The sequence below is a fragment of the Dama dama genome, chromosome 9, assembly GCF_033118175.1.
Source record: "Dama dama isolate Ldn47 chromosome 9, ASM3311817v1, whole genome shotgun sequence".
NCBI lineage: Eukaryota > Metazoa > Chordata > Mammalia > Artiodactyla > Cervidae > Dama > Dama dama.
Window position 1 is genome coordinate 20,233,548 of NC_083689.1, and position 10,839 is coordinate 20,244,386.

The following is a 10,839-nucleotide window of genomic DNA, read 5'->3' on the forward strand; positions in this document are numbered from 1 at the left end:
TTTTCCCCGGGAGGAAGAGGAGCGAGGCGAGGTGTTAGTCAGCACACCCAGCTCCTCCAAGGAGGGCTGAGCTTGGCCATCCATGTGTTGAGGCCAGAAAGTGGACAGAACTATCCAGGGGTCAGGGGTCAGGACTCTGGTTCTGGATCCCTATGACTGACAGAAACCCGGGCCTGCAACAGCTCCGACTCTGGCAAGCCAGGAGCCTCCAGCAAGACCCTGCCCGCCTCCGACTCAGTTTCTCTTGACATGAGTCAGTGCCCATCAGTCAAGTCTGTGATCCTCTCTGACCATAGCTGCTTCCTGGGTGTGTTCTGCATGTTTCCATCACCTTCTTCTCCCTGGAAGAATGTCTTGTGTAATACACAGGGAAGCTGGACTCTTGCTGACCCGCTGATGGAAATGATTTCTGTATCCACTGCTTAAAGGGCCCGGGGGTAGAAACTAGGGGCGAGGCGGATGTCAACCTCCCCCGCTTCCCAGAAGGCTGTGGGGAAACCTAAAACCACAAGTACCCCACCAAAACCACAAGCACAGCATGGAAGGCGGCAGGAAGGAAGACCGCCTCGAAAATTAGTGGGGGGTGTGGGGGACACAGTGACAACTGTCGGGCGCAACTGGTTCTCAAAGGGACACAGAAATGTAGTCATCAACAGCACGCACGTTCTGCAAGACCCCTTTCCTTTCCTGGACCTAGACTCAGAGTCTGTCCTCTAAGCTTTGGGGCTCAAATCCAAGCCGTGAAGGGTGGGGACTGTCTGCCAGCAGCTTCCCCCAAAACGCAGAAGGCTCTGCCCTTGACAGGCCCAACTCGACTCGACAGGAGGACACGGGTGCTGACTGCCCCCTCATACCCGCTCCGTCCCTGACATACCCCTTCACACAGTGCATATCCACCCAAGCCATCACATTGGTTTTCCTGAACCAAGATTTGGTTTGGTTTGGTTTGGTTTTAAATAGCTAGTGGGCCATTCCAGATGGGAATTGGCCTTGACTGTTTTCTGGGATCACCAACTTGGACCATTAGACGCTGGTGCCCTCCTGCCCGAAGATGGCCTAGCCCCAAGGGGACAGACTTCTGGGTACACAGGAGCAGGACACGGGGCTCTGACGCACTTCCCCCTTCCCCCAACTACAGAGGCTTCGGACGGAGAACCGGCTCCTGAAGCAGCGGATCGAGACCTTGGAGAAGGTGAGGGGTGCAGCCGCCAGCCTGTGGCACCAAACCCTCCCAGTCCTGAGCAGGACCTAGCAGCCAGAGGGCCGGCCAGCCAGCCTCCTGCCCCAGGCGCGACCCCCCCTTAAACCCCATGGCATAAATCCCACGGGCCCCACCATGTGTTTCCCTGAGACTTGGGCTGCTGTGTAAATTGAGGACTGAGGAGCTTTGCCTGAAGGGGGACTGAGTTATAACCCCATTAACTGCAAAGAGAAATCCATTTGGGTCCAGCGCCCTCCCGGGCTGCCTGGGTGTGGGCTGCTCTGACAAAAGAAAGGAGAGGGTGGCCATGCACCATGGAGGGGGTGCCACAGCCTTGACCCTTGCCCCCAACCCGTTTTTAAATATGGGAGTAGAGACAGGGGCTCTCAACTTCCAGCTCCCCGCTCAGTCTCTCTTGACTTACTACTGACCACAGGTGGAATTTGTCCTTGCCCCAAAGCCTTGAGTCTTGTTCTGCCTCCAAATTAAAACTGCACTCACGGGGCCCAGGGCTGCCCCCCACAACCCTCCTCACGCAAGGCCCCAGCCCCGCAGCTCCCATGGGTGACCCTGCGCCCCCCCACCCCCCGCCCCGCTCACACAGACTCCTCCCCAGGACGGAGCACACTCTGGCTTTGGTCTTCCTCCTGGCCCTCTCCTGCTGGTTCTCTGGTTCTCCGGTCTCACTCCTCTCTCCCGCTTCTAGAGATAGCCCACCGCATTAGTGACATGTGGTTCTTGTCTGTCTCCCTTCTCCTGTCCCCGCGCCTTCCGCTCTGCCTCCTCCCCCTGTCGCTCGGAACCCCTCCGCCGGGTAGGAGAGCGCTGCTCTGGCTGATAGGTTAATACAGGTACTGTAGCTTTTCCTCTCCCTCTCCCACTTCTTCCCGGTGCCCACACATGACCACCAGACGCCTCTGCCCTGGCCGCTGCCATCCCTCGGGGGAGGAGGGGGGAGGGGCAGACCTGGCGCTGTGCATGTGGGCAGCTGGGGACCGCTTCTCCAGGAGACAGAGGCTTCCCTCTGGGGGAGAGAGCATGCGTGTGAAGGCCTGATGCTTGTGGGCGCGTGTGAGTGTGCCCGCAATGCACAGGTTTCCACTGATAGGGATAAGGGTGGGGACCCTGAGGCTACATCAGCAACAGGCCCTGGTTGGTGTCTGCACAGCTGAGCCACCCCCACACAGACACACACACACACACACACAGACACACACACTCCCCTACCCCTTATGGCCCCTCACGCTCTTCTCTGCTCTGACCTGCAAGGCCTGCCCTCTTCTCTCACTCGCCTGCTTCTGCTGCTGCCTCATCTTGAATGGCTTTCTCTGGAAGCTTCTGCCTCACCACCTGGTGGCTCTGAGCCTGGAATGGGGGGCCTAAATTGGGGGTTGAGGGGATGAGGCTGGGAAGTCTTAGTCTTGGGCAGGTGGAAGTCTGGGGGCCCAGGACTGAAGAAGGTTGGGGGAGAGGTGTACCCCCCATCCTGGCCCCCAGGAGCCCGTCCTGAACCTCTGGGCCCTCGGCTGTCCCCAGATCCCCGTCATCCCTGGCAGATCCTGGCCTCTGCTGTGCTGTCCACCCTGTGGACAAGGACTTATTTCTCCTCACCGGGACAGAGGCTGCACGCGAGAGCCTGGGCCCCGGGTCGGTCTGTTCCTCCAGGTTCCTCCTGGTTCCTGTTCCTGCCTGCGCCCCACCCCCCCAATCCCCAGGCCCCACGGGGCACCCCATCCCAGGCTCTGAGTGTGGAAGGTCCTTCTCCTCCCACCCCGCCTCCACCCTCTCTGAGCCTTCCCCCAGGCGGGCCCCAGGCACAGCGGGGGGTGTGAGCGTAGAGTCACGGCACCCCGTCCTCGCTGTCCTCAGGGGCAGGTGACGCGCGCACAGGAGGCGGAGGAGAACTACGTCATCAAGCGGGAACTGGCTGTGGTGCGGCAGCAGTGCAGCTCGGCGGCCGAAGACCTGCAGAAGGCGCAGAGCACCATCCGGCAGCTGCAGGAGCAGCAGGTACCAGGCCGGTGGGCGGGGCCCCAGGCCACGCCCTGCGCCTGGCTGCCTGCCGAGCTCTGGGGCACCTGGCCCCAGTCAGCCCTTCCTCAGCCCCTGGCCCTCCTGTTCCTTCCTGGGGGACCAGTGACCCAGCGTCTCCCCCAGCCCAACACCCAGGGGGGTCCTGTGGTTTCCGCTTCCCACCCCCTAGTTAGGTGTCTGGCCTACCACATTACCACACTGAGGGCAAGACAGTCAGCCTCCCCTCCTTCCCCCAACACCAGGGCACTTGGGAACCAGCTGTCCCTGCAGGGACCCCGCCCTCCACTGATAGAGCTGTGATTCCTTGGGGAAGCCTTGATGTCTCCCCAGGGTCTGAAGGGCCGTTGGGCTGTTATCAAACCAAACCCAGGTCCACTCATCTGACATGCAGCAAAACCAGCTACCAACACGGGTTGTGGTGAAGGAAACTGCAGCATCTTTTGCAAATAAGGAGAAAGGGCAGCTCATGCTCAAAAGAACCCAGAAAGTCCCCGATGGCTTTTAGGCAGGGGATTTTTTAGTATTTTCATTTATTTATCTGGCTGAATCAGGTCTTGGTTGTGGCACTTGGGACCTTCTGTCTTCACTGCGGCACATGGAATCTCTAGTTGCAGCATGTGAACTCCTAGTTGTGGAATGTGGGATCTGGTTCCCCAACCAGGGATCAAACCCAGGCCCCCTGCGTTGGGAGTGTGGAGTCTTAGCCACTGGGCCCCCAGGGAAGCCCCTAGGTGGGTTTTTTTTTAACGCAGTGCCAGGGAGAGGGTCCTAGGATGCAGGGTCAGCTCGTGGACCTTCTTCTGATTGGTTGGTGGTAAGGAAACAGGGTGATGTTTAGGGAACCTCAGTCATCATCAACCCTCTGGCTACAACCAGTCTGGGGTCTGGTGTTGGTGGTCAGTGTGTAGTCACCATGCTCCACCTGGCTGGGGCTCTTACTTTCTGCAGAAGAAGTCAAAGACCCATGTCAAGTAGTTATCTCTACTCCCTCAGGAGGACCTAGGCGTCCTGGGACTCTATGGTCCTCATCATTTACTGCCTGAGGCTGCTCTCGAGAACTCAGTGGAGGCCTTGGAGACTACAGCCTTTTTCTACAAGCAAGAAACAGGGACACGGAAGGGCTTTTGTATGCAGGAGGGCCCACGGGGTCCTGCTTGGTTTCAGCCCGCCATTTTCTTTGAAACCCAAGAGAAGGGTGGCACATGAAAGGCAATAAAGTTTTGGGAGGTAGAGAGGTTAATCATACACTCGACTGGGGAGCTGTTTCAGGGCTTCCTCGGGATGGGTAGGCAGCCATGCATGGTAGGAGCTGGGACAAGGGAGGGTAACCCCCTCCAGTGCCCAACACCTTGCCCTCAGAAGAGGGTCTGGTCTGTGCCCACCAGCCTGATCTGATGGGTTGGGAATGAGGTGGGGGCAGCCCAAGTCTGTTGTGGAGTCATGAACTCGGGTGGGTGGTAGAGGGCCCATGGACTGAAGCATGGCAGAGTCTACTTCTCCCAGAGAGGACTTCCAGAACTCTCCTCCAGCCACACCCAGCAGCTGCCTTCCTGATGTGGTAACCCACTGGCAGCTGTGGCCTCCAAACTCAGCAAGTATGCCTGAGCACAGGCCCCGAGGGACAGGGAAGGGTGCTGTCAGCTCCCCACACCCCAGGGCTGAACCAGCAGGGCCTAGCAGTGAGGTGAGGCTCCCTGATGTGGAGAAACCACAGGGTGCTTGAGAAACAGTGAAGAGAAGGAATGGTCATTGGCTGAGGAGAATCCCTCCCTTACGTGTTGACCCTCTGCTCCTGGGGACAGAAGGGCAGAACTTCGCTATTGCTTACCCGCACCCACCTTCCGGCCAAGTTCACGTGCTGTAGCCCTCCCTGGCTCTGAAGCAGCCAGGCCAGTGGGGAAGCTGAGGCTGGGTGAACCCTACCTATGGCACAACGCCCTCCGTCAGGCCAGTTGGAGAGACAGTCACCTGCCCCCTCTGGGCTCCTGCCCTTAGGCCTGCTGCAGAGCTGGTGAGGCAGGGAGGTCGCTGCAAGGCAGAGGGAGGCAGGGAGGGAGTGTGGAAGATGCCGGTGGGGCCCCTGGAAGAGATGCAGCTGGGCAGAGCCCATCTGGGCCGAGAGAGAACCACCCACACCCCTGGACTTCAGAGACCCCCAGTGGTCAAAGGTAGCGAGCAGACCTGGGCAGTTAGGCAGGAGGGCCCCATAAAGACCTGGTCAGTGGGGAAGCAGGGGGTGGGGCAGCTGAGCAGCAGGGTGGCTGGGACAACTTGCCAGAGAACTGCCCTGCCAGGCCACCCAGGCAGCAAGATGCAGGCTGTGCTTTGACCCCAAGCGCTTCCTCCCTCACTGTCGAGGTCTTCTGTATGGGGCCCACCCATCACCCCTTGGACCCCCAGGTACCTCTGAGAAGCCCCTGGACACCGACCAAGAAAGTGGTCTCAGCCAACTCTCCCCCACAATGCAGTCAGGCCACAGACCACACAGTAGGAAGCAGCACCCAGAGAACTCGCTCTGCATACTGCCCCCAATGATCCTGTGAACCAGGCACTGGTGTCCCTAGGACCCCAAGACAAAGCATCAGGGCCCCCGTGGTGTTCTGCCCCTCCAGGGGATCTGGACTTTCTCCTTGCCCCCTCTCCACCCACAACCTAAGCCCCGCTCCTGGCCCTGGGGATGGAGGAGGTGGGACCAGGCTTGGGCCCTCACCTGGCTGGCAGGAAGGCTGCCCACCTCCGGCCGCAGCCTGTCGCCCAGCACTGCCCTCTGCCTGCCCCCAGGATAACCCGCGCCTCACCGAGGACTTTGTGGCCCATCTGGAGACGGAGCTGGAGCAGTCACGGCTTCGGGAGACTGAGACCCTGGGGGCCCTTCGGGAGATGCAGGACAAGGTTCTGGACATGGAGAAGGTGTGACTGGGCGGCCGCTGGGGGCACCCTGGAGATGGGGCAGTGAGGGCACCCCTGGGAGGTGACAGCCAGGCCCTCGCTGTCAGGGGCAGCCCCAGGGACCTGAGGGCCAGGCCCTGGAGTCAGAGCCCCTCCCCTACCTCCTCCGCCATAGTCTCCACAGCAAGGTGTGTACCACTCAAGCCCTGGAGGCGCGCGCGTGCACACACACACACACACACACACACACAGCAGCACGACTCCATGAGAGGCACGCCTGCCCTCGCATGCCACGCACCAGGCCAGCAGCACAGCGGCCGCCACGGGCCTCCTGGACAGCCCATCCTGCCTGTGTACGACCCCCTCAGGCCCTGAGCTCCAGGGTGAAGGGAAGGCGCAGGCCCGTCAAGGATGGAGGAGGGCCCTCCCCCCTCCACAGCCCACCACCCAGGGGGCCGCCTTCTCCCACCTGCAGCCCTGCAGGGAGCGCCAGGCCTCTTGGTCCCTTCCCAGTTCTTCCACCCTGGTTATTGTGTCAATTTCCCTGAGCCCACCAGAAGGGAAATGCCCTGGCCACCAGAGGGCAGCACTCACCCACTAGCGGAAGCCGCGGCCCCCCCAGCTTCAAGCTGCAGTTTGAGGTGTCCTCCTAGGTGGGGGTCTCTGCTACAGCCTTGCATGGGGCCATCAGCCTCACAGTCCCTAACAGACTCACCACCCAGATTGGGCTTTCCTCTCCCCTCTCTACATCAGAGGGAAATGTGGGCCCAGAAGTTCCACCACCCTCCCCCCAACTCCCAGACAAGGGGCAGGGAGAACCTCCTGCAGCGAGTTGGCTTTTGGTCCAAGAGGCTGGAGCACAAATCTCTCATCACTGAGCCCTTGGGAGACCAGGATAGGGCCTAGGCCGGCCCTCTGCCCCCAGAGAGACAGTGCCCACACCTGCCATCTGCTCAGCTTCTGCTGGGCCAGGTCTGGGCTGGGAGGGCGAGGATCTCAGACTCCCAGGTGAGGAGCACCTGGCCTCCCGCCCTCTTAGTGTTATTAACAACCACATGTGGTGTGGGGGTTGCCCTGGACCAGCCCCCGGAGAGAGCAGGTGCTGTTACTACAGCGGCTTTACAGACCAGGATTTCTAGCCGGGGCTGCGAGGGTGGGGTCTCCTCCCCTGGGGGCTCGTCCTCCTTCGCTGGGCATCCGGGCGTCCAGGGTGCACCCTCTCCCAGCCCGGCCGCCAACGGTGAAGCCCAGAGGAGAGGGGGGCGGGGAGTGAGGCCCGCAGGCAGGGCCACGTGGCCGCAGCTCGCTCCTCTCCCTGCAGAGGAACAGCTCGCTGCCCGACGAGAACAACGTGGCTCGGCTTCAGGAGGAGCTGAAGGCCCTCAAGGTTCGGGAGGGTGAGGCCGTGGCCTCGGCGCGGGAGCTGAAGCTGCAGCTGCAGGAGCTCTCGGACACCTGGCAGGTGAGGGCGGGCCTCGTTCCAGGCGGTCGAAGCGGCCTCGGGGCCCCCAGCGCAGACCGACCGCCGACCTCTCCCCGCAGGCCCACCTATCCCGCGGTGGCCGCTGGAAGGAGTCCCCGCGGAAGCTGGTCCTGGGCGAGCTGCAGGACGAGCTGATGAGCGTGCGGCTGCGCGAGGCCCAGGCGCTGGCTGAGGGTCGAGAGCTGCGGCAGCGCGTGGTGGAGCTCGAGACGCAGGTGGGACGAGGCCGGCCCGGGGAGGGAACCCGGCGCCCGGGGTCGGGCCCTGGGCAAGTCTGTGACCCCCGCGCATCCGCTCGCAGGACCACATCCACCGCAACCTGCTGAACCGTGTGGAGGCTGAGCGCGCGGCGCTGCAGGAGAAGCTGCAGTACCTGGCGGCGCAGAACAAGGGGCTGCAGACGCAGCTCAGCGAGAGCCGCCGCAAGCAGGCGGAGGCCGAGTGCAAGGTGCCCACACCCCCACTCCCCCCATCCCCTAAGCCCTGCCGCGCCCCTTGACCCCTTTTCCCCCACCCCCGCCCCCAGAGCAAGGAGGAGGTGATGGCCGTGCGCCTGCGGGAGGCGGACAGCATGGCGGCGGTGGCCGAGATGCGGCAGCGCATCGCGGAGCTGGAGATCCAGGTGAGCGGTGAGGCGAGGGGGGGCGCGCCGCGGACTGGCTCCGGGACCGGACCCCGTGCTGACTGGCACGGCCCGCCCTCAGAGAGAGGAGGGCCGCATCCAGGGCCAGCTGAACCACTCGGACTCGTCGCAGTACATCCGCGAGCTCAAGGACCAGATCGAGGAGCTGAAGGCCGAGGTGAGCGCGGGAGAGGCGTGAGAGCCCCCGTGGCCGCGGCCAGTGATGGGCCGGGCGTCGGCGCTTCGGGGAGCGGGAGGGGAGGGGGGCCCGACGGCCAGACTCGGTCCGTGGGGACATCGATGCACGCCTCCAGCGCGCGGGTCCCACCCACCCTAACCCCCCGCCCCAGGTGCGGCTGCTGAAGGGCCCGCCGCCCTTTGAGGACCCGCTGGCCTTCGATGGGCTGGGCCTGGCGCGGCACCTGGACGAGGACTCGCTGCCGTCGTCCGACGAGGAGCTGCTCGGCGTGGGCGTGGGCGCCGCGCTGCAGGACGCGCTCTACCCGCTGTCCCCACGCGACGCGCGCTTCTTCCGCCGGCTGGAGCGGCCGGCCAAGGACAGTGAGGGCAGCTCCGACAGCGATGCCGACGAGCTGGCCGCGCCCTACAGCCAGGGCCTGGACAACTGAGGCCGTGCCCCGGGTGCTCGGAGCCAGGGGGGACCGCCGCCAGCCCGCTCCTGCGTCGGCGCCAGCTCTTCACAGACTCCAACCCTCTGCGGTTTCACCCACCCAGAGGGCCAGGCCCAGCGCGCAGCCAGGCATAGAGGGTAGGGCCGGAGGCTGGGGATCCTCACAGTGCCCTGGCAGGCCCACCCTCCCCAGCAGTGTTTACCCATCTTGGTCCGTTCCCCTCTCGGCCCATTTATCTGGAAGGTCTGCCCCTCTTAACAGCCAGGGCCAGGAGGACCCAAGGGTCCCAGGACTGCACCAACAGAAGCTCCCCCTCCTAGTCTGCCTCCTCCTGGGACAAGAGCGGCCCTGCCGGGAAGGGCCCAGACTCTGGGGCAGACCTGAGGAGGAAGGTGCCCCTGTAGGCCGGACTTTACCACCCATGCAGGCCCTGGGGACCCTTGGCCTCTGGAGACAGATGGCCAGGCGGGGCTTCCCTGCCTGGAGCAGGCATTGTGGCCCCTGCAACAGAAACCAAAGTCCCCCTACTGAGTGCAGGGCTGCCAGGGTGTGAGTGGCCAGCTGGAACCAGCCAGGGCCTGGGCAGTATCTGTCACTGCTTCCTGGGGGCCAGAGCAGCTGTAAGGAAGTGGAGAGACCTCCCCCTCCCCAGCACCCCACCTCTTCCTCTGTGGCAGTCCCATCACCTCAGCTTGGCCAGTGACGGAGGGAGGGGGGCTCCCCGCGCAGGCTAGCCTCCTCTCCAGGGGGTCCCCAGCCTACAATTCCCTTCCTCCTCTGTATCCCTAGCCCCACCCTCCAGCCCCAGGGGAGGAGGCCTCCTGGCTGAGTGCCCCCCCCCCACCACCTGCTCACAGTGGTCCCGTGGTCTCTGCTGAGTCAGAGCCAAGAACGGTGCCAAAGTCCAACGATGCCCCCAGACCCGACCCCCCGGGACCTCCTGACCCCCGGGCTGACCTTCTCGGTGCTCCTGGAGCCTAGAACAGCATCACAAACAGTCCCCCTGGCGCTTCCTGGGGTGGGGATCCATGCTCAGTCCCCCCTTCCCAGTCACCCACTCAGTGTTACAAAGCCTGGGGATCAGGGTGGGCATCCCAGGGGCTCACCCACATGCCCCCTGCACTGCCCACCACCATTTTGCACACTGCCTGTTCACACTCCACATGTCGCCCAGGCGGGAAAGATGAAAAATAAAGTGTATTTACACAGTCACGACAAGGGGTGCTGAGCGGGGTAGGCCTGGGGGTCCCTGGCCCTTTGTGAAGCAGTAGGGAAGGGAGGAGGCTGTCTATGCCCTTGGGAGCCTCCCACTGTCTAAGAGAAACAGGGGCACAGGTCACAGCAGGCCAGCAGGGGCCCAAAGAGGCTGCCCAGGACGGGGTGCAGCGTGGAAGAGCAAAGTTCACACTGTGCGTGTGAACATTAAGTGTGGGGGTAGGAAGAGCTAGGTTGGTATTGGAGGAACAGGTCACCACGTACCTGGGACGTCCAGCTTGCAGATGCACCCTTAGAGCAGGCATTTTCAGGAGGATGGCCCTGGACATGGGGAGGGTGGGCCATGATTTCCCACCAGGGCAATTCAGCCAGGGCCTCCCCTGAGAGTCATGGAGAATGAAGGGGCTTGGGATAGGGGCCTCAGGAGGATTCAGGATCTAATTTCCTCCATTTGGCATGTACTTCCTGAGGCCTTCAGGGTTTTCTGCTCTGAGCCTGGTTCTGAGGGGTCCCAAGTGCAGTGAAGGAGACAGACATTGGGGTGGGGGTGGGGTAAGCTTGCGCTAAAAGTGGTGAGTGCCTAGATGAATGTGTAGGGAGATCAGGGAAGGTTTCTTGGAGGACATGGGGGGTGGGTGCATCTCCAAGGGCAGAAGCATAAGGGTGAGATGTGGCGGGATCAGCAGGAGACACGTGAGATCTGTGAAGAAAGAACAGGAGAAAGTGGCCATGGCCAGATTGGGAAGGGGGTTTTCAAGTCAGG

General features: G+C 62.5%; 1 protein-coding gene across 4 annotated transcripts in view; it reads left to right on the plus strand.

Annotated features, from left to right (window-relative positions):
- Window positions 1–10,073, plus strand: part of EVI5L (ecotropic viral integration site 5 like) — a 32,239-nt gene extending 22,166 nt beyond the window's left edge. For 2 of the 4 annotated variants that reach the window (XM_061150471.1, XM_061150473.1), the window contains 10 exons: window positions 1,139–1,192; window positions 2,738–2,848; window positions 3,071–3,211; window positions 6,017–6,145; window positions 7,446–7,586; window positions 7,667–7,822; window positions 7,909–8,055; window positions 8,134–8,229; window positions 8,312–8,407; window positions 8,580–10,073. In XM_061150471.1, the coding sequence (XP_061006454.1) occupies window positions 1,139–1,192; window positions 2,738–2,848; window positions 3,071–3,211; window positions 6,017–6,145; window positions 7,446–7,586; window positions 7,667–7,822; window positions 7,909–8,055; window positions 8,134–8,229; window positions 8,312–8,407; window positions 8,580–8,858 (1,350 nt within the window). In that variant the 3' untranslated portion in view covers window positions 8,859–10,073. Of the gene's footprint in view, window positions 1–1,138; window positions 1,193–2,019; window positions 2,053–2,737; window positions 2,849–3,070; window positions 3,212–6,016; window positions 6,146–7,445; window positions 7,587–7,666; window positions 7,823–7,908; window positions 8,056–8,133; window positions 8,230–8,311; window positions 8,408–8,579 lie in introns of all 4 variants that reach the window. The other 2 variants (XM_061150472.1, XM_061150474.1) reach the window with 2 other exon arrangements.
- The last annotated feature ends 766 nt before the right edge of the window (window positions 10,074–10,839 follow it).